Genomic DNA, 24,699 nt, shown 5'->3' with positions numbered 1-24,699 from the left:
ATTGAAAAGGTGGCTTGTGAAACACCATGATCTGAAAATATGTTAGAGAGTTTTTGTAAAAAAAAAAATATTATTAATGTAAAGGTCAGTCCAATTTATTCAAGATCGTGTATTTATTTATTTATGTATTTATTGTTCTTAATTCTACTAAAATATTTGTTAGCTACCACTTCCCATCACGCATACACACACAAAAGTAAAGCAGCTGCTTAATCATACACGTATACAACAATAACACACAAATAGTAGAAACATAGCAACATAAATATATAAAAGAACCTCATAAGTCAATAATCAAGATATTGGAAGATTAAGAATTTTGTATATGAAGAAGGTGAATATTGTCCAGCTCATTATGCTGGTAGCACATTATATAGTTCGTTTGTTGAAGTTTAGCATCCACTTCCAGCACTTAGGCTATATGAGACGTACGTCTACAATTTAAAGTGGAATCCGTATCTCTGGAATCTATTCACATTTAAAGTTTATTCCATTGGGAATCGAACTCTGAACCATATGCATCAAAGGCGGGCGCCTTAGCCACCAGACCAGCAAGAAAAGCAGTGCGTTGTAGAGTTTTGAACTAACTGAATAGCTTCTTAAGTAGAATAATTTTGATCTTGAAGGCATTACTGCCAGAGAGACATGGATGTAGAATATATGTAAAGGGGGCATTGCTATTCGTCCACAATCTCTACTATATTTGTTTATGCGTAGGGAAATGATGCGCTGGTTGGGCATTTGATTATAGTAGCAAAATCAGTCATTACTATGAAATAAAAAAATAAACTGTCTTATATTTTCTTTAGACAATATCCAAACGTCCGCTATGTTGTGTGAGTAGTAATGTCATGGAATCATTGGTATTAGCAAGGTACGGACAGACTTCGTCGGTGACAACAATACGGTTACATTTTTTTTCGCACGATAGGCACTGTACGGTATTTTTAGTGCATCGATAATACTGTTCCTGATTTATATATATATATATATATATATATATATATATATATATATATATATATATATATATATATATATATATATCTGTGTGTGTGTGTGTGTGTGTGTGTGTGTGGCTCGTGGCATTTTTATCACAAACTGTCATAACTCATATGTCATTGAAGAGACTTTTCTACACTGAATGTATTTCACTTGTCGCAGTCCGGATGTTGCTTACAACTACAAAAATTTAAAAAAAATAATCGTATGGGCACTGTTTTCTGTATATTTGTAGTAGCGGCCTTGATTCATGGATCCTAGTCTTCATGGCTATCTATGAACATCCCCATAGTACACTTGCATAGATGTCAGTACACCCTTGGCAGCTCCCTCTTGGCTAATCCTTCAGTGTGGGTTATACAAGTTTAATTCCAATCAGCAGTGAACATGGTTCTTTCACACATTAAATTATAGGCCCAGTCATATGCACGGAGAATAGTAAAAGTTACAACGCAAAAAATGAAATGAAATCTTTAAGTTTTACGTCCCACGGTTATGCCGGTTAGGCTGAAGGAGACGGTGGTGATGAGAGATGAGTGAAATGAAGAAAGTGGGAGGAAACGGGAGAACCCGAGAAAACCCACGAGCACGGTGTTTGTCTACCACAAAGTCCACACGGCGCGAGCTGGGATCGAACCAGTGACCCCAAGCACCGGAGGGGAACGCTCTACCACTGAGCCACCGCGCACCCTTACAACGGAAGGATCCCGATTATTTTGTACTGAATAATAGTTTGAGATATGTATTTTCCGCCAGAACATTGCCTTAAATGAAAGTAAATCGAGGTAAAGATAGGCTTTTGTGCATATATACATTTGTTGTACATCGACTCTCAAACTCCAGAAAAGCGCACTATTAGACTAATGACTGTTTAATACGTACTTATTAATAATTGTTGTACACAAGCAAAAATCGCGAAGGAGATTCAATGGCAGTCAGAAAGATGCACAAAACACTGCACCTCCAACTTTAAATTCCCAGAGGACACACTGCGATATAATTACATGATCAAAGTGAATAGTGGTGTCTAGTGTGAAGTGATATATATTCCTTATGATGGTGGTTGAGCAGCAAAATTTCTACTCTGAATGGCATGTTTACATTCTCTGGCATGCGGGCGTTATGGTTACGAAACATATATATGTGAACTTCAAAAGCTCTAACTACTTCAGTAATTATATTTTTTGGCATGATTTTGTTTTCCTATCTTCCTCTTTAGGTTTAATAACATAAACACGTAAACAATATTACGAATTAGCAATATACTTGAAATATGTTACAACATACTTGATATATATATATATATATATATATATATATATATATATATATATATAAAGTATGTTGTAATATTATTTTATGTATATTCCAGTATATTTCAAGTATACTCTAGAGAACTGGGAGTGTTCGTGACGACAAATGTTCCGGGAGGCCATCTACGTCGCATGAAATTTGAGACCATAAGACAGGAGATAGAGCAGAGTTCAAAAGCATCGACACATCATCTCACCCGGGCCTTAAACCTTTTTGCCCAGTTTTGGGTCCCCCCAATCCGACGCCCGGGGCACAAGACCCGTTTACCCCCTAGTTACTTTACTGCTGTACTGCAAACTTTTTTCTTCGTAATGCCTAACTACCAAACATCATTAAATTGAAACATAACACTTCCAAGGTGGACGTGTCGTTAGGCATCAAACAACAGCGTAATTACTGCTCATGCTTTTTTATTGAAGCAACAATTACGGCAACATCGTACCTGAACATACGTCATCAATTCCTACAGCTCCAATTGTTTGCAAACAACATAATGGATTCGGTGGTGTTTCAACAAGATGACGCCACACCACACATTGTGCATAATTAGCTATACTAGACGTTCCCAGGACACGGGATTGAACGAGGTTCACCACGGGTCTGGGCAGCATGCTCGACTGATCTAATACCCTTGAACTTCTTTGTATGGAGACAGATCAAAGGTGAGGTGTACTAGGTGATTAGGGATTTGGCGCGCCTACATGAAAACATTTCGGTATTGGTGGATACAATAACTCCAGCAATTTTGCAACATGCGTTTAAGTGCACCACATAGAAATAACTCTGCTTGGATATGGAATGCGTTCGCATTGAACTGCGATTTCCTTGACTTACAGTGTCTACTTACTTTGATATTATAAACACTCCATTTGAATCCAAGAAGTGCTCCTTCTCAGAAATGGTTAGGAACTTCTCAGGCAACCTATATATATATATATATATATATATATATATATATATATATATATATATATATATATATATATATATATATAGATAGATAGATAGATAGATATAGATATAGATAGATAGATAGATAGATAGATAGATAGATAGATAGATAGATAGATAGATACAATTAAAGAATTTGTGATTGAATCTCAAAATGCGCGCACGGATTATTATTATTTTATCATTGAAAATGAAAATAGTATTCATCTTTCGAACAAGTTTCACCACATTTAACTTATTATACCGCAGAAGATCGAATTATGAATATAATAAACTAATTATGATCTTATATTTTCAACTGTATTATATTAACAAACTAATCTGCTTTGCTTGGATGAATAATGCGAATGTACTATTCGCTTGCATTCCTATTCACATGCATTCACGTGAATTTCATATGGTAGGTGGACGGAAACAAGAAGGTCGTGTTTGAACCTCTGACACATATATGTATATCCATATGTCATTTTCAGCACAGTTATATCTCAACATTGCAATAACAAAGAAGTATTGATCGAACTAAGTACAAAACCATATAAGTTTTCGCCAGAATATGGCGTACGGACGACTACAATTCCAGTGAGACTAACAACGTTCTCGTATCGATGAATGGAATAGTAACGAAATTAACGCAGCACTTAACTAATGGGGTAGGATTAGGAATAAAGAAATTTAATTTCAAGCTTTTCCATGCGTCTCCGACATCAAAGGGCGCTATATAAACAGTTGATTATATTCGAACAGAAAGCACGGTCAGCCTTTGGCAAGGTGGCTTCTTCTATCGGGAAATTTTTGCGTGAATAGCGCACGTTACTTGGACAGATGAGTATGTTTGGTAGTAATGAACATAAGAGAACTAAATGCAGCATCTGCCGCGCAATGTGACTGTACCATGCGTTGACAAACATCTTGTTCATATGGCCGTAACAAACCGTATAGTGTGGTCGACAGGAAAACCTCGATGCTGAAACACAGTAGTTGCTGTATTTTTTGAATGTGTTAACGGTTCAGTGATATGTTTTGGACGCAATAATGGCAATACACATGATTTTGCGTCGGCTTTCATTGGCTTAGAACCAGGGACGTACGCAGGGGGTGGGTCCTGGTGGTCCGGACCCCCCGAAATTTCGACTTTTGTGTAAATTTAGCCTAATTCCAGAGACAAATTTAGGAATTTTAATATAAAATACCCTCATATTAAGTTTGGAACCTCCCGAAATAAATCCCTGCGTACGCTACTGCCTAGAACCCTAAACTCTTTAGGCTGCAATAGGTATGTGAACATTCGTAGTGCTAGATAACTATGTCTTCAGAGAAGTCGAACTTCTACACGTTCTACAATGATGGCCACATACGCGTTAGGCGCTATATCGTGGAGAGAAGTGTTCCAATGTGTGTTATCGATTGTCATAGTGGTTTAATGTAAGGTTCAATGGTGTGGGGCGTCATCTTGTTCGCACGCGATCTGGACTGCTACATGTTGAAGACACTCTCTCAAATAGCTGTTGCATCAGAGAAGTTCTAGAGACGGAGACCATAACCTTCATTCATACAACTCTAACAGTATAAAGTCCAATCATATCTTGGAATAATAATAATAATAATAATAATAATAATAATAATAATAATAATAATAATAATAATAATAATAATAATAATAATAATTATTATTATTATTATTATTATTATTATTATTATTATTATCATTATCCAAGATGGCGCCGACTGAGGACACGTGTGGATTGTGTCTCAAGCCATTTTTTGGTAAGCAGCTAATATTAGAATGCTGTTTATGTAAAAATAGATTTCACGTAAAGAATTGTTTAAAATTTGGACGCACTGAATATGAAATGTACTTGGTGAATGGTATATCAACGTATAAGTGCCAAAATTGCATAAGGCATCGTGATGACAACACAGCCATTACTCCCACAGTGACGAAGCATATTCGATCTCGGCAAAGAGACCAAACTGTGAATTCTGATGCTGAGTTAAGTGAAAATGAAGACTTAGACAAATCAGGTTCTTTCTCAAGCAATAATGGACAGAATTGCTCTACATGCTGTGAGGAAGTGAAAAATAAACTTTGTCAGGTGTTAATTATGTTGAGTGATATCAGTGAAAAATATGATGCACTGAAGGCAGATGTGATATCTGTTAAACAAGAAAATATTAAGTTGAATGAACTACTATCAACTAACAACACACCGAAAACATTTGCTGAAGTGATCAACAGCTCAACACCCGATGTTCAAAACAAGGTACAAGGCGATTCTGAAAACATGAATGTCAAGGTCAGAGAAGTGCCTTCTTTCACATTACAGCAGGAAACAAGTGGTAGTGAGTGGAAGTTAGTAACCAAACGCCCAAGGCGAAATAACGCTGAAGTACAGACAGGAGTGAAACAAACGAATGAATCAGGCTTCGTTTCCAGAAACCGTAATACTCTTATGCAAGGGAAGAACACCACGGACAAACTAAAGGTAAACAAAAAAGCCCCTCGTACAGCAGCACTGTTTGTAACGAGACTTGACCCTTGTGTTTCTTGTGAGGATCTTATTGCATTTGTGAAGGACAGTGTTAATATTAGTGTTAAAAAATGTGTTCAATTAAGAGCTAAACATAGCAGTTACTCTTCGTTTTATGTTAGTGTAGAAGAAAGTGAGTTTAATGCTATTTGTAACCCAAATGTATGGCCTGATGGAGTGCTATTTACTAGATTTATTGGACGATTGAAAGACGAAATTGTATGTCATGAGGCTGAAACTGACCCGGCTGGAAAGAATAATTCAGGTAAATAAACTAGAATAAATTAGTACACAACAAAAATGGCGTACTTACAGCTATTCTATCAAAATGAGAACGGTTTAAATACAAAAGAAAAGTTATTTATAGATGAAATAAACTGCTCTAACTATGATTTTTATTGCATAACTGAAACGTGGTTAAAAGAAACAAACCAACATTTTGTACAGCTCTCAAAAAATTATAATGTCGTACGAAAAGATAGAAACTTGACATTAGTAAATAAAACAAAGGGTGGAGGCTGTATGATCATAATAAGAAACGAATACTCGTATGAAGTAATAAATCCTCCAGATGAAATACTTGATGTTATTATAATTAAAGTTTTAATCCCTGGAAATAAACCATTATTGTTGTGCTTGCACTACTTCCCACCAGATTTACCGTTGACGAATTTTACTAATTATTGTGACTGGCTATGTACGTTTTTACTCACAAAAAACTATAATTTTATAATTTTAGGTGATTTTAACGTAGGTGGTATAGATTGGGTTACCGGAAATATAAATATAAGTAATTATTATATTAAGAAAAAAGCTGAAAAAATAGTTGAACTATGTAATGTTCTCCAGTTAATTCAATTGAATAGATCATATGACCCATTTAAGAAGGATAAAGTATTAGACCTACTGTTAACCAATATATAAAATAATTCAATAATATTTGAAATTCCACCGTTAACAAAAATTGATCATTTCCATCCACCTTTTCTATTTGAATGGAAAATAACAAAAAATGATAGTAATGTCTTTGGGAACACCTCAAATCAACCCAGAATTTATGATTTTAAAAATGCTGATTTTCTAGGTGTATATAATGGAATTAAGGAAATGGATCGAATAGATACAAAGAGTAGTAATATTAATGAATTGACCAATATATTGTATAACAATGTATATGATGTGCTAGATAATTGTGTACCTAAGAAAACAATTAGCAATAGGCCTAAATACAAAGACCCTTGGATGAACAAAGAGCTGAAATCATTAATTAATAAGAAAACCAAATATTTTGTTAAAGCAAGACAAACAAATAGTAATACATGGTATCAAAGATACTCAGATTTACGGAAAATTGTCAAAAAGAAATACTTAGAGGCGAGAAAATCATATTATATGAGTTTGGAAAATAGTGTTGTCAATAACAATATGTTTTTCTGGAAAATATTTAAAAGTTCTGATGGCAAGCATATACCAACTGAAATGAAACATAATGACAAATCAGTTACAGAATTAAATGATGTTGTGGAATTATTTAAAGATGTTTTAGGGAAAATTTTAATTTAGAATTAGGACATTACCCAGATAGGCAGGTTATGAATTCTCCTTCGCTCATTAGCAACCATGACGTCATAGATATACATAATATCACTGAGTCTGATGTAATTCATGCAATCAAAGTTATTAAGGCGAGCACTGCGCCTGGTCCTGACAATATCCCCTATTATATAACTAAAGCCTGTAGTACCGAATTATCAACTGTTTTAACAAATATATTTAATGCATCCCTGAGAAATGGTGAATTTCCTTCAATGTGGAAACAAGTATACATTGTACCAGTACACAAAGCAGGTGATCGTAGAATTATAAAAAATTATAGACCAATAACACTAGTCAATGCATTTTGCAAGACTTTTGAAATTATAATACACAAACATTTATATTTTAATGTAAAAAACAAGTTAAGTGAATTTCAGCATGGATTTTATAAAGGGAAATCGATTGTAACAAATCTTGTACATTTTACTGATTTTACACATTTAGGACTTAAGAATAGATTACAAGTAGACACTATATATATAGATATGTCAAAAGCTTTTGATTCCATAGAGCATGAACTTCTTATTGATAAATTAAGAAACATAGGTCTATCTCCATTGTACATTCGATGGTTTGTAAGCTATCTAGCAAACAGAACGTTTAAAGTAAAAATTGGTCAAATAACCTCTAGTTACGGTTATATAAAGAATGGCATACCTCAGGGATCTCCTCTGGGACCTCTTCTTTTTTTCAATATTTATTAATGATTTGCCTGAGAAAATTAAATACTCAAATATTTTGTTGTATGCCGATGATTTAAAATTATTTAGAATAGTAAATAGTGAGTATGATAACTACTTACTACAGGAAGATCTAGATACTGTTAGTACATGGTGTAAAAGTAACTTATTGAAAATAAATTGTGACAAAACTAAATACATATCATATACTAACAAAACCCAATACTACGTAAGCAAATATGTAATTAATGGAGTAACATTGCATAAAGCCGAACAGATTAAAGATTTGGGTATAGTGTTTGACAGAAACATGAAATTTACCTATCATATAAATGATACAATCCAAGGGACTAGAAGAATAATAGGGTTTATTTTCAAACAATGGCCTGAGTTTAGAAATGCCAGCTCATATGTATATTTATACAAGATGCTTGCAAGATCAAAATTAGAGTTCGGTGTAGTTATTTGGAATAGTATAGGTATAACGTTGGCAAACAAAATTGAATCAGTACAAAAATGTTTTATTAGGTTACTCTGCTATAAAATGAATAGAGATTACTACTCACGTAGTTATGAATACTGGTGTCAATTTTGGGGATTGCAGGCATTGAGCGACAGGAGAAAAGTTATTGAAAGAAATTTTATTAAGAAATTACTAGACAATAGCTATCATAGTGAATATTGCTTGCATAATATAGGTATAAGGGTACCAATGTATAATACAAGAAATATATCAACATTAGTTCCGTTGAATCCGAAATCTGTAATTTTAAGAAGACTGACCAATTCTTTTAATTTAGTTTAATTTATTTTTATCAGTATAAAAGCATGAATTTTAGAGCTTGACAAATATTATTTTTACTATTTATGACGACTATTTTGATACTAAAAAAATGGTGTTAATTTGACAATGAATTATTAATCCGATATTATTTTATTTTATTTTATCATTATGTTTTATTGTTTCAGTATATAGCTTACATTGTATGTAATATGTGTTTATATTGTCTGATAAAGTGCTGTATTTTTGCCGTTAGGCTGTTCATGGCACAGAAATAAACATTATTATTATTATTATTATTATTATTATTATTATTATTATTATTATTATTATTATTATTATTATTATTATTATTATTATTAGGAACGGTGAGTATTGTCTACATGATCGCCTAACATAACGTTAATCTAACATGTGTGGATATGGCTGAACGACATTTACTTTGCCATGTTTTTTTTTCAGCAGACGTCGGTGATGTCTGCTGGATTCCAATAAAAATAAACGTGGCAGGAAATTCCTCAGAATTGAACACAATGGACGTTTAATTAAATATGACGTATCGTGTCACAGAATTATCAATGTTAAGACATTATGCAGCTCTAAAATATAATATTATAAGCAGTGGCGGCGATTGAATTTTAAAAGTGGGTGGTCGAGACTTGATATGAATATGTGTATTACAATGGTAGTTTTTTTTTCTAGTTGTTTCTAAATAAATGCTCAATAAAAGCAAAAGCAGTATCACGTGCAAATCACGTGAAAAAGTTCAGTTTGTATGACGTGACATATTCGCAATTAATGTTGTAACTACGAGTTAGTGTATTTGAACCATTACCGGTTTTAATAGGGTGATTGAAGAGAAGATGGAATACATCTTGGGTCGTTTAATTAGTTGCAGAAAACGACGTCTTGCTATATGTGAGCGTTTTTACTCTAAAACAATTAACGGTAAAACCAGAAGTGGTTGATTTCAGCAACTTCCAGTTTGAATAGAGAGGGAAGAGAAAATACGGTATCTATTCTTGGAACGCTACATTGATCCCAAAAAAAACGCTTCTCGTTATCTACCACAGGTTTTTTACTATCAGCGATGAGCGTTGATATCAAAAGTGGGTATTGACTACCACTTTCAATTTGAATAGAAGGTTAAGCGAATAGATCGTAGATTTTGTTAGAGCCCTAAATTATTATTTTTTAAACAAAGTTGACGATTTCGGCCACTTTCAATTGGAATTTCACATCCATCGATGAACTCGATTCCTAATTTTTGACCCACTGCATATTGGCCAAAGTTGATGGTGATCCATCCGGTAGTTCTTCAGATTTATGTGTGTGTGTGTATCCAGGATACACATATATGCGAACACACACTGTAAATATATAAAAGAGTTTTGGTAAATCAAAGTTCCTAAAAAAATGCACCACTAGAAATAGCTACTATAATATTTAGTTACAATTTATTTATATTTGGTATATAGTAATAGCACGTAAGCATAACATTTGTTATGGGACGTAACGAGATGAAACGATCCAATATATATATATATATATATATATATATATATATATATATATATATATATATATATACTAAAGGACGTCTGGGGGCTGCAACCTAAAAATCATTCTCTGCAGTGTGGTAATTTTGTATTCAGTTCTTCGGCGCAAACATAAGTACCTAAATACATTTACTATATAATAAATACATTTTTTATATATAAAAGGAATGTCTCACAATTGCTTATCTTTATATTCATGTGTGATGTAAGAACGTGTAAGCTAACTTCTTCAACGCACATCATCTAGGGGAAAAGTTAAAGCTATCTGTACCATATACTCCATCTTAGTTTCAAGAAAGGGAAAACAAATTTCCTCTGTAAGTAGATGGGTTTCTAGAGTATAGAGAGCTGCATTTGTTATTATCACAAAATCGAAGCATGGTGATACTTATAAATATTGTTTATTAGTGTTCATCCTTATAATTACACACACTACGCAATTCTAATATAAATAATGTTGTAAAACCATCTTCTAAAAGAAGGAACATTTTATACAGACTGAAAATGTAGGATGCGTAATCATGTTAATGAGATCAGAGAAGTTACTCTCAGGGTCCTTTCGCAAATGGGAATTCCCAATTTCCTGTGAACTCTCCGACGGTTATTCGCCAAATTCCGAGAGGTTTCAAGAGGTCTGAGCAAGTCGTGCGTACACATCAGCAACTGAGGCGGAATATTCGTCCTTGCAAACCATAATGCGTTCCACATACAAATTCTTCAATGTATTCTCAAAGCATGAGCAGAAAATGTTGCAAGTAAAAGGGCCAATATGAATAAGGGCATTTCTTTCTTTTGTGCGTGTTTGTGAGTGTGTGTTGTGTGTGTGTATGTGTGTGTGTGTGTGTGTGTGTGTGTGTGTGTGAGAGAGAGAGAGAGAGAGAGTATGCATTTCTTACAGTGTAACAACATTGTATAATTGAATTTCTACTATCGAGTAGCATAGGCGCTTTTATTTCAAGAGAGGAGGACCATATGATTCTTTCTTCTGAATACTAGAGCTAGATGTATTCAACTTACATTAAAGTGGGTCAGACTTAATATTTTTCTCCCTGTTTTACATATAAACTAAATAATACTTGAAAACTGAATACGATCATTAAATTTCCTTTTAGAGACTTTTCTTTTAAACAAAACCACTCTTGGTTGTTCCGTCAATTATCAACACACACACGCACACACACACAAATTCACACAATAGACTAGGATTCTTTGAAATCTTGGAAGTCGAAAGAAAATTGGTTGAAACTAATGGCGGAATTATAAATTAAATAAAAATGTATGCATTAAAAGAACAACACATTTTGATCAAGATTTGAGACGGAATTGAGAGGAGAGGTATTTTATCATACAGCAATTGACTAAGTCAAAAAGAAATAACGTTTTTATTTCGGGAGAATTACTAGATAAATTTAGGGAAGTACATAATTGACTAAATGAGGAATTAACATCCCTGCTTATGAAACATCATTTTTTACAAGGATGCCCTATTAACACTTAGAATGCCGCCGTAAAAACTTTTAAGACCCTCTGGAGATATGGACAATGCAGTATGCGTTACAACTTCTATAATCAACATATATTACCCTTGTGACAAAAAAACTGCAGTTTTAAAAACAAAACACACTATTTGCCCACCATGTGGGCATGCCGTCCTCCTAATACAATTTCGTTAGTCCTCATCGTGTGTGTATTATATTTTCTTTACGTTTTGTTCAATAATAATTTATTTGGAAGTTTATATAACTTTTCAAAATTATTGTAATAGCTCACGTTTTTATAAAATGTAATGTTTATTGTAATTTTCCATGCACATTTTTATTGCTATACACTAGTCAACATTTTGCCCACATTGTGAGCACCTAGCTTCCGAGGATAATTGTTTATTGCGCAGAACAAAGAAAAGTTGTTTTGGTCTGGCGCAAATCATCACATCATCTCACTGCAGTACATACACATAGTTGTCCCACATATGTCAGTCGGGGTGTGTGTATTTGATTGTTGTTAGCAATGTTAGTGCAACGGTTTCAGTTGACTTACACCGCAGGCAATATCATTGTCATTGATGAAATTATGATTGTATTTCGTGGTAAACTAAGCTCCAACTAATATATAAGAGAGAAGTATCATCATTACGGTGTAAAATTGTTCAAACTGCACTCTTCTTTAGGATACACATGGAATGTGAAAGTTTACTGTGGAAAGAGTACAGCATAGGTGGTGTAGGTCTTTCAGAGAGAGTTGTAATGCCTCTTTCTGAGCCCAGCTTGACTCTGACCGCACAATGGTTGTCGATAACTTCTACAACTCTGTTAGTTTATCACACACACACACTCTTGGCTCTAGAAAAAATCTACTACGCCCTTTAGGTCCAATATTAAGGAGGTGCCTTTGGAAGTGAAATCAGCGGTCTTGGGAAAAGCAGAGATAGTTGCAAAGGAAAACAACGAAGATGTGACCATTCTGAAACAAAAAAAAAAAAAAAAATGTAGGATGTCCTGATAAAAATGGAATATTTAGTTAATATAGCTGAGATTTCATCTTCTATTAGTAAGAAAAACGCGAAACTTAAAGCTGTAATGGAATAGTACTCCAATACATTGGGAACTGACTATTCTGGACCAACTCTTGTCATACAATTCTCCAGTATGCAAAGGTGTAAAGTAGTACAGGAAAGTTGTATTTGAAATGTTATTTGGATTAGTTGTCAATGCTTTCACTGTGTGCACAACTGCAACAGACAAGAACATTTTTTATCATAGAGTCCGGGAATACTAGTGAAAGAACTTGCAGCCGTAGATCATAATGTTACACAAGATGCGCTTTGAAAAATGTGTACATCACGGGAAATATTTATGGTCCCATCAAATGAAAGCTCATTTAATTTTCAGTTATTCCGCAGGAGAAAAAATATTAAAATTTATACAAGAAATTCATAAAATCTTTGAGTTTTACGTCCCACGATTATACCGGCTAGGCTAAATGAGACGGTGATGATGATAAATGAATGAAAATGGTGGAAAGAAGAAAGTGGGAGGAAACGGGAGAATCCCGAGGAAACACATGGACACGGTGTTTGTCTACCACAAAGTTCACTTGGCGGGAGCTGGGAATGAACCCGGTACCCTAAGCACCACATACCAGATAACAAATAACGGTCTACTACTGCGCCACCGCGGTCCCACAAGAAATGCATATATTTCTAACCAGTTGAAATTGTACGTGCTAGTCTCTTTCAATATGCATGAGCATTTTTTTTCCCCAGGCCGCTGGTGTTTAGTATACCAGCAGGCAGGCAAAATAAAATTACCATAAGACACTAATGACTGGTGTGCGTACACGGCGGACAAGTCGGCATGAACAGCAACATTTTTGTGTGCGCACATGGTTGGTTGCTTGGCGCACTAGTTTAAAACAGGGGTAGCTCACGGAGTGGGTAGCATGGCAGTATAAGTGTTAATAAACTTTACTACAATGTCAAATATATATATATATATATATATATATATATATATATATATATATATATATATATATATATATATATATATATATATATATATGAACATGTGGTCTTTTCTCTGCTGATTTCCGAAATAGAAGGTACCTTTTCAGCCTCTGAAACCTGATGAGTTCCCACAAATTCGAAATCGACAGAAGCAAGCTTTCCGATGGTGTTCAGATTACTGAAAATATGCCTAAAGGAGGGAAATAACATAGAACATTTTTTAAAAAGTCTTCCTCTTTTTATTTTTTTTTCCCACAATTATCTCTTATTATTGAGTGGAAACGCTGTCATTATGGCAACATAGAAAACTGTGTGAGTAACACATATTATGCCGTGAATATTAACGATTCACGTTGTTGGCATGAACAGTAATCAAGAGGAAAAGAATAATGTAACTGTAAGCCGGTAAAAGCAATATTGGTTGGGCCTCGCTACTGCTTATTTCAATATGTTGTTTAATAATAATTTATAATTCAATATATTTAATTCAAATAATGATTAATTTATAATAACGATGTCATGAAAATTGTATTAATGTTACAAAACGAAACAAAAATGGAAAAGTGTAATAATACAGTATGTACAGAGAGTAGAAAGGAGCGAAAATGTAATTGGAAGCAGTTTCTGCGATACAGTAGAAAGGCAAATTCAGTATCCCAAAGAGTATGTGCCAAAGTTGGAAGGATGACATATGATATGAAATTGAAATATTCTACCTTTAAAATCCATATACGCTAGAAGACCATTGAGGCGCTTTTTTCCTTAGAAGTTTCCAGTAGACACTTTTCTTCATTCAAATTTAAGCAAAATGCCTGGAATACCCCGCAACCCACTATGCACAGCTCTCGTATTGGTTGCCTAACAAGGACAGCGTGCTACTGGTTACAAACAATCATCTAGGGGTTGAATATGAGTAACACACGCCTTTAAATGCAGAGACACACACAGTTTAAGTTGTATGCATGCATAGCGCACACGACAATAATACAAATACCATTAATAGATAAACGCAGCTAAAACAATGAATACGAACAAATAAAAGTAGCACAACCAGCGGCGAAAATTTGTCTTCAACATTAGGGGGACGTGTAAAATCGTTCCCATACATATAAAAGCGATGCTCAAAATAATCTACGGTGATGTTGATAGACAATGCTGTGGAGGATCAGGGCAGCAGAGATCTTCAAGATTAGGAGGCGGGCACATTTGAGGCTTTCTTCTGGCGGATATCAATTTTATCTCGCTTTTCTTTGTGGCAATCAGGCAAAAATTATCGCATTTCTCCCCTTAATAAAACACATTTCAAATCGGATTATTGGGGGAACAGTCACCCAGTTCCAAGATTGGAGGGGACATGTCCCCCTCGTCTCCCGGGATTTGCGCCAATGAGTACAGCCATATCAGAAATATAACACATACATTTTGCAATGTGGCCTTACTTCATACAAACAAATGAAGCATGAAGTACTTTTCACTGAATAGGAACATATTTTAAGTAAGAAAACTAAACATGTAAATAAGCTAGTCTCACTACTGAAAATATAAGATTATTTTCAGTAATACTAAGTTACGCTTTTTCCCTTCGGTTTCTTTTATTTATGAAAATGGCATATTTTACGTCACTGTATTTGACAAGTAAAAGTCTCGGTCTCGACGATTTTTGTATTTGGTTATGACCATTCTGAAGTTTATATAATTTCAACACATGGAAATACATATAGAAAATGGTCAAATTATAATACTATACGAGTTACACCCTAAAATATAGTTATCGACAGATTTGCTACCGAAACTACGAGTCATTATCCTCCGCGTCCCGTTGTTTATAACAGACCTAATCTAATAGCAGCTGCAGAGGAACTGCTCTGATAAATATATATTTTATTAGGTTGCGAGTATTCATTGATATAGCATTTACTACGAAATATTTCAGCGGTGTGATAGTTTTGTTTTGTTTTGTTTTTGTTTTTGTTTTGTTTTATATATAAGTTTCAAGTGATAAAATCCCTCTTCACTCCTCGCAAATTTCAAAATCTCCGAAGAGTTCACTTTTTGCTTCATATTTCTTACTGTGCGGGGCAATCCATAGGAAGTGGCCCAGAACAGGTTGCTCGACCAACTCCGAAAATTATAAAAATTTTCGTGTGATGAACCTTGGTATGAGAATGTCAATAACATCATCCACGTTGTTATATGTAAAAGTGTTTCTGAATGGCGACCGTCTTTGTTGTCGGTGTAATGCCAATTTTTGCATTTGCAAGCGTTTACGAAAACTACAGTTGCTCAGGACTTACGAATCAGACGAACGCCAAACAGAAACGAATGTTTACAGGAAAGACAGAGGTACACGAAAAATATAAACTTTTTCTTCTAAATAAATATGCAGGGTTGCAAACCAATACATGAAATCACCACAAAACTACAGAAAAGTACACTTTTAAAGAGACATTTTGGAATGTCATAAAGTAGGGGGTTCATAAGTTTTGTGCTGAATACTATTTCATGTAACGTGTCTGCAGAAATATCTAGAGTTATGATACTACTGGCACCGTAGATTTATGGGGGTCCGAACATTGAAGTTTGTGATTTTGATGTCATTTTTTGGGCGCAATATCTCAGGTGGGCAAAGTGCTAAAAAAAATGTTGCTTAGACCAGAAAGTAAATCTATATGTGAATAAACAATTGCTAAAAAGTCATGACTGATATTACATGGAGAAGAGAGCAAAGACATGGTAAAAACGCGAAGAAAGCACGTGCGACAACGATGGTCGTAGCCGGATAGGATTTAAATGTTTTGATATGTTTCTCGCTAGATGTCAAAAACTACGCATGGTGCAGCAATTAGGTCCGCTTTTGTTTGTGTTCAGGTGCGCAAAAGCTTGCGAGTGGCGTTTGTTCCATCTTTCTAGCTCCATCATCATTATCATGTCTATATGGTACGGGGTTTAGCTCCCCTTTGCACCCACGACATCCATCGTCGAAATGGATAGCGGTATTAAGGCACATAATGTATCAGCAGAGTATCATTAAAATCCAATCCCAGTTACAAAATGCAATATGTTCACAGGGTTGCGTTATATAGGATAGACTAGCATTTGGCTAGCTGGGGCTCTGCACACAGACCCCGCGTTTGCTCGGCCTATGGCCTCAAACCTATAAAACCTACAATTCCACCAAGTTTCAAGTTTCTCTTTTTCGTATTTCAACTATCTAAAATATTATATTTGGTATCACAAGAAAACAGCCATTTTAAATAACATGATAATTACTTCATCCACCATTTAGACCCCTTAAAAGCTAAAAATATTCACTTTCGGCAATTTTCATGTGGGTTAGTTCCGGAAGTCTACAATCATGCCAATTATTATATATCATTCTAATCCTGCCGGAAGTGGCTAAACATATTGGGGTGTAGAAGATGTCCCATATAAATAACACTGGGATGATATTTATTTTCCCCATGAAACCTCTCTACTGTTATTTTTATTTTTTTATTTTATTTTTATTTATTTATTTATTTATTTATTTATTTATTTATTTATTTATTTATTTGGTGATTCACTTAGGTAACAAAAACAGAAACGTGGAAGTTTATTGAATTTCAAGTTTCTATTTCAAGTACCTAAAATATGAGGTTAAAGTCCAAGGAGGGGCTTATTTAAATAATATGGGGAATTTCTTCATCCTCTATTTAGACACCCTAAAATTAAAAATATTCAGATTTGGCAATTGTCCTGTGGGTTAGTACTTGAAAGTTATAATCATGCTAAATTTCAATTTTTCACATCAAACTGAAGTACTCCTTTATTTTATATTATTTCATGTAGTTTTATATAGAGTTAGGATAAATATAACACAACATTGTGCACATATTAACTTCAGTAACTAATTGGATTTCAATGACACTTTACTGATGCATAAAGTGTCTTAATACCGTGGTCCAGTTCGACCATAAGTGTCGTGGGTGCAAGGGAGAGCTGAACCCCTACCATATACACAAGGCAATGATCGTGGTGCTAGAAATATGGAACCAACGCCACTCGCAAGCTTTTACACAACTGAACACAAACGAAAGCGGGCCTAATTGCTGCACCATGCGTAGCTTTTATATCTACCATGAAACATATCCAACCATTTTCGGGCTACGTCTATCGTTGTTGACGTGATTTCTTCGTGTTTTTGCCATGTCCTTACTCTTTCCCCCATGTAATATCAGTCATGATTTATTTTGCAATAGTTTATTCACATATATAATTATTTTGTGGCCTAACCAACAATTTTTAACACCCCTCCTGAGATATTTCGCCCAAAAATGACATCAAAATCACAAACTTCAATTTTTGGACCCCCATAAATCTACGGTGTCAATAGTATCATAGCTGTAGATATTTCTGTAGACCTTTTGCATGCAATAGTATTCAGCACAAAACTTGCGAACCCAACACTTTCTGTCATTCCAAAATACAGCCCCTTTAAAAGTGTACTTTTCTGCAGCTTTTCTGTTGATTTCATGTATGGATTTGCAACCCTGCATATTTATTTAGAACCAAAGTTTATATTTTGCGTGTACCCCAGTCTCTCCTGAAAATATTCGTTTCTGTTTGGTCTTCATTTGACTCGCACGTCCTGAACAACTGTAGATTTCGTAAACGATTGCAAATGCAAAAAATGACACTCCACCAACAACAAAGATGGACGCCATTCAGGAACAATTGCACATACGACAATGTGGATGATGCTACTGACCTTCTCATGCACACGGTTCATCACAGTCATTTTTTTTAAATAATTTTCGGAGATGGTCGAGCTACCATTTTCACAATTTTGTACCACTTCAGATGGATTGACCCGTGTGCATATTGCGAAATTCTTGATTTCATTGTTTCTAGTCTTGTCAGCTACTATTGTACTGTCATCCAATAAAAAAAAGAAATCCTATACAATTATTCTATCTATTTACTATGTATCCGTAGTTGAATTAAAACATCTGAAAACATGTTCGATTTTATTATTAGTAAATGTGATTATATTAAGTATGTCCCACATTGAAAATATAACAGAAAGGTTTTTATTTTACTACCATCTTACTTGAATTGTTTCAATTGATGCCAACACTACTCACAGATAACTGGCGCGTGAAAATTATCACGTAATCAGTGTCTGCACTTTGTATACTGTCATTTGGCCGAATTTATGGAAAACGCCTCAGAAACATGGCTATGGCGTATTTTCCATTCATTTTCTCGAGTGCATGCTGATGTACGACATCATATAAATATTCGTATTAGTGTGACACTGTATTATAAGAAATATGTAGATAGTATCATGTCTCTGTATATACACATTTTTTTCTTCAAGTTCGTTAAAAGTATTTCTGATCCCCAACCCGCTATTACTATATATATATATATATATATATATATATATATATATATATATATATATATATATTTAAGTTTGCTGACTTAATAACATTTTTATAATTCATTTCTAGATTAAAATACAGTGAAACTAATTGGTTGTCTCTTCTGTTTTATTGCAGATGGGAAATACCATATGCTTCCATCCGGAGAATTAATGATCAGTGACGTAACATCGAGTGATAAATATAGAACTTACAAATGTCGTACCTATCACCAACTAACGGGAGAAACCGTAGTAAGTCTTGGAGTGGGGAAAGTAGATATAAATGGTAAGTGGCCAGAATAGATTCATTTTGATGGATGCATCTTTATTTTCAAATTTGTCGTGATGAAGTAAAATATAGTATCAAACTTTGCATAATAGTGAAAGTAAAATATATTGATTCAAAGTAGGAAAGTATGTGAGATCGCATTCTTCCCTCGTGCATTGCCTTTGTTTCGACCAGAAACCCATTTCATGTATATGTCGGATTTACAATACCTAGATGACAAGCTACAGAGAAGAAAAATCCCGTTTGAGGATTTCTATATTCCCTGAAAGCTTTTTATCCTAGTTCCTTTGTGAACTTTCCAACTACGTACAGAATCCAACGAGATGCAAGTAGTGCACTACTGGGTTCTATATAAACATCAAACATTTATTATTACTTTTAAGAATACATTAAAAAATAAGTGCAAATTATACAGTGCGCATATTTGTGTAAAATTTTCATTTGATAGACCGCAGGTTGTCTACACCGAACAAGTAGTAAGCCCTAAACTGAATAACAAATAAATTTAGAATTTTTTAGTGAGTTTTAGATTTGATTTTCAATATTGAACCTCATTTCAGGTATTTTATGTATATTTTTTTTTAAGTTTCTTCTAAATAACTGTTGAGTGAAACCTTAAAATAAATCATTGTTTTAAAGCACTTAATGATTAAAGAAATGTGCAAGGGCGCATCAAATCCTTAGGAAAACGTTATTCCCTATCGGTGACTAGTTTTTTACTTGTTCTTGTGATTAACTGGCATTATATTTAAATACAGCGGATGTTAAAAAAACTTATTGGAAATGTTCCACTAGTAGTACCTGATCCCAAAAAAAATCGACACTTGTACAGTCCGCAGCAAAAACCCTGCAACATGAGCATTTAAGTTTATTGTTAAACTACGCCTGACATAACAGGGAATCAACATGACGTATAAGTGGCACATATTACGCCAGGAGGAACCTCAACGTCCTCCCGTGCACACTTATTTTGGAGCAAAAGACTCCGTCGTTTCACAATAAACTTACATGCTCATGTTGCAGGTTTTTTCCTGCGGACTGTACATTGGAAATTAGTTTTAAAGACTCCTTCGAACACATTTAATCGCTTGGCTTATCGTGGTTACGCAACGAGATAGTGAATAACATGCATTATAGTTCATGATCTTGATAAGATGAATATTATACAGTAGTGTACAGATAAATATCAGCCTGTTGAATTATGTATGTTTGTTTATTTATCTATTGGAAAAAGAAGAAAAAATGCGTTATCAATTTAAAACGCCATTTTACCAACAATATAGTTACTTTGCTTGATTATCATGACTATGCGTTCTTCAATAAGAGATGGATAAAGAAGAAAAAAACAGCAACCGCTAGAAAAATGTAATGTGTATACCTCTTTAAGAATGCAGAACGAGATCAAGTTCTGGATATATATATATATATATATTATCTCATAGTTACTTCGTATTCTGGGGAATGTACTTGAGACGCTGATTTTCTTTCAGCGCAACAAATTGGATTTTTCTAATTCAATCGTTGAACAACATTCCTATTGTCAGTGTTGATTGAAGCGGTCGAAGGAGGCAAGCATTTCACAAGCTCTTAAACACAGAAAAATAATCTTTCAATAGCTCCAAATAATCAGAAGGGACTTCCAAAAGACTGTCAGTTTGTGTAATATAAATTCAGAGGAAAGTCCATGAACACTAAAATTACAATAACTTTCAAAAAGTTTGGATGTTTAATCTAGTTAATGACTGCGCTGTTAGTTAATAATATAACGGTAACTTGCAGAAAAATAAAAGAACTATGCAAATATACTCTTTTATTAACAACTGTAGAATTCAGTCTGTGGCCTTTCAAGGTATGTGAATTTCGTACAGAGCTACCTTATGGTATTTTCTTATTTTATTTTGTTTTATTTATTTATTTTTGACACTCCACTTTCAATGTGGTGAAATAATATGGGATTACTATTTCACGTTAAGCTGTAGATCCGCGTATTTTATCGGCTCGAAGCCCAAAAGGAAAAATAAGTTCCAAAACAAGTAAATATAAGTGCATGAATGTAAGCTGATAAGAAAAAATATCAGCTGGTTGGTGTGATGATAATTATGACTGCTTCATTGTCAAAATAAACAGTGAGGGGAAAAACATATATGTTTTTGTTGTGTATTTCTCACCGGGATCTAATATTGAATTGTATAATGATTTATTTATTCGCCTTGAAATTAATTGTCCTCAAGGTTGTCCTGTTCTGATTAGTGATTTCAATTTATCGGAAATAAAGGGTACGGAATTTGATTTTGAAATAGCTTTTCTAAATGTAAGAATGTATATGAATTTATGTCATATTATAATTTACACTCATTAAATAATGTGACAAACGAAAATAATCGTAAATTAGATCTGGATCTGTCTAATATAGTGAATATAGAAGTCAGTAGGAAATATTGTCCACTAATTCCAGAAGATGTACACCATCCATCCTTAGTAATAAACGTAATGCAGCAGGGGACTGCAAAGATTAAAAATAAAAGTAATATATCAATATACAAATTTAGAAAAGCTGATTTCTTAGGGCTGTATCTTGAATTCTCCTCTATTGACTGGAACTGCCTAAAGAACTATGAAAACGCCAATGACCTAGTTGATAATTTCTATAATATTATTTATAGTGTATTTGACAAGTGCGTATCACTTAAAACAACTCAAGAACAGCTTATCCGTGCTGGTTTACAAATGAAATTATCAAAAAAATCAAAACAAAAGCAATGTATCACAAAAAAAAATGCAAATGTAATAAAGGGGTAAATTATCTCAATAAATTCAGTGAATTACGTAGGGAAATAAAGAAAAAACATTAAGCTACAGAGCATACAGAGCGTTCATACAAGAATATGAAAATAACATTACGAACAATACTAATGAATCGTGGAACTTTATAAAAAAAAATAAGACTAAACATTTTCCTGGGGGGAAATTAATTATGAGGGACGCGAACTTTATCATTATGATGAAATAGCGAATGCTTTTGCTCAGTATTTATAGTAAGTATATGTGACAGATACAAGTGTCACTAACATTCCTACAAACAATTTATTAACTTATGTAAATAAGAAACTAAAATCGCTTACCATTGAATAAATCACTCAATCTGAAGTAGAAATGGCAATCAAAAAATTAAAGCCCAGGACTGCTGTTAGCCCTGATGAAATACCTCCATATATTATAAAGGGGTGTATAGATGCATTTACACATCCGCTAAGGATTGCACTGAGCCTCGCTTTAAAAACATGCGTTTTTCCGGATAAATGAAAATCATCTATAGTTTGTCCAATACCAAAAACTAATAATAAACATGAAAAAAATAACTACCGGCCTATATCAATTTTACCTACTTCTGCAAAGATATTTGAACAAATCCTATACTGACGGATAATTGATCACATCCAACCCGTAATCTCATCATATCAACATGGCTTTATTTCACACAAATCAACAACAACAAACCTTGCACTTATCAGAGACCTTATAGCAAATTCGTTAGATGTAGGGTGTCAGGTTGATGTAATATACCAGGTTATCATAAAATAAGTATCGCTGTTCAGAGAACCCTGGAGACGTAACCACTAGACAGAATGAAACAAAATCTGGTAGGAGTACATTTGGGAACATGCAGAAGCGATTGGTGTAGAAAACGAAATTAGTTCAAATTTTGCCACTATAGGTAATTGTGGCGCTGTACAACACCAAGTAAGTGCAGAGTGAAAGAAAAACGACACTAGTTATGCTAAATGATAAGAAAGGCTGTAATTACTCTTCTGTGGGTCTCGTGGCATTGATTACTAATGCTATTAATACCCCGTGGTCAGTATCAGATTTACGGGAAAGGGGCCTTTGGAACTGAAGCGTCTCTTTAAAATTCTTGAAAATATTTAAGTTTAACGTACCGCGGTTATGCGGATAGACTAAAGGAGACGATGATAATGAGAAATAAGTGAAATGGTGGAATGAAGAAAGTGGGAGGAAACGGGAGAACCCCGAGAAAACCTACGAGCACGGTGCTTAAAATTCTTGAATACCTTACAAAACCGAAGTTAAATGTTAGTCTTTCCTAAAATGTGGTCCTTAAAATGCAAGCTCTCTCCAAAATTCCAGGAAAAGGTTAGTGTCAAATTTGGCCTCCAGAGGCTATTGAGTTTTTGTTCAGTGTTAAAACCGGTGAGTGTGATATGGAAGACAAATGATATTGATATTCAATGAGAGAAAGGCCGTAATTACCCCCTTACGACGCGTGGCATTTATTTGTACTGCTACTAATAGCCCCGTGGTCAGGGACGTACGCAGGGGTGGGTCCAGGGGATCCGGACCCTCCTCGAAATTTCTACTTTTGTGTAAATTTAGCCTAATTTTAGGGGCAATTTTAGGAATTTTAATATAAAATACCCTCATATTGAGTTTGTAACCTTCCTGAAATAAATTCCTGCGTACGCTACTGCCTGTGGTGTAGCGACGTGTTATGAGCGATGATGATGATGTGGAGGTCCTTCAGCAAGGAAAATGCATGGTGACTAGTATCGTATGAGATGATGATGGCTTTCTAAGGACGGGATCCGACTCATGTGTGTCTTCACCGGAAATCGAACCCGGGACCCCTTGAACACAATGCAAAGAGTGTAGGAAGAAAAAAAGAAGCAAACATCGGATCACCATCAGTTCACTTCTGGCATATACCGGTCATCAAACCATTGTAACTGAAACACATGCAGGCGTGAGTAAGCGCATGAAGAGGTAATGACAGTCTTCTTTATCATTTAGCATCACTAGTGTCGTTTTCATTACACGCTGCACTTATATGGCCTTGTACAGCGCCTCAATTACCTTTGATGGCGGAAATTGGAACTAATTTGGTTTTCTACACCAATCACTTCTGCATGTACTCAAGTATGCTACTACCAAGTTTGGTTACATTTTATCGAGTGGTTACGTCTCCAGAGTTCTCTGAACAGCGATACTTATTTTAAGATAACCTGGTATATAGATTTTTAAAAGACATTTGACAGAGTCAATCACAAGGTACTATTGCATAAGCTAGGAGA

At 34.4% G+C, this 24,699-nt stretch overlaps 1 protein-coding gene across 1 annotated transcript in view; it reads left to right on the top strand.

The window, feature by feature from the left end:
* LOC145687313 (cell adhesion molecule Dscam2-like) overlaps positions 1–24,699 on the top strand; it is a 1,291,367-nt gene that overhangs the window by 361,223 nt on the left and 905,445 nt on the right. The window contains exon 4 of the mRNA XM_081760775.1: positions 19,460–19,609. Within this exon, the coding sequence (XP_081616901.1) occupies positions 19,460–19,609 (150 nt within the window). The remainder of the gene's footprint in view (positions 1–19,459; positions 19,610–24,699) is intronic.

The sequence above is a fragment of the Thermobia domestica genome, chromosome 6, assembly GCF_964235325.1.
Source record: "Thermobia domestica chromosome 6, izTheDome1.hap1.1, whole genome shotgun sequence".
In the NCBI taxonomy this organism is placed as follows: domain Eukaryota; kingdom Metazoa; phylum Arthropoda; class Insecta; order Zygentoma; family Lepismatidae; genus Thermobia; species Thermobia domestica.
This window is presented reverse-complemented; position numbering and strand designations above follow the sequence as displayed.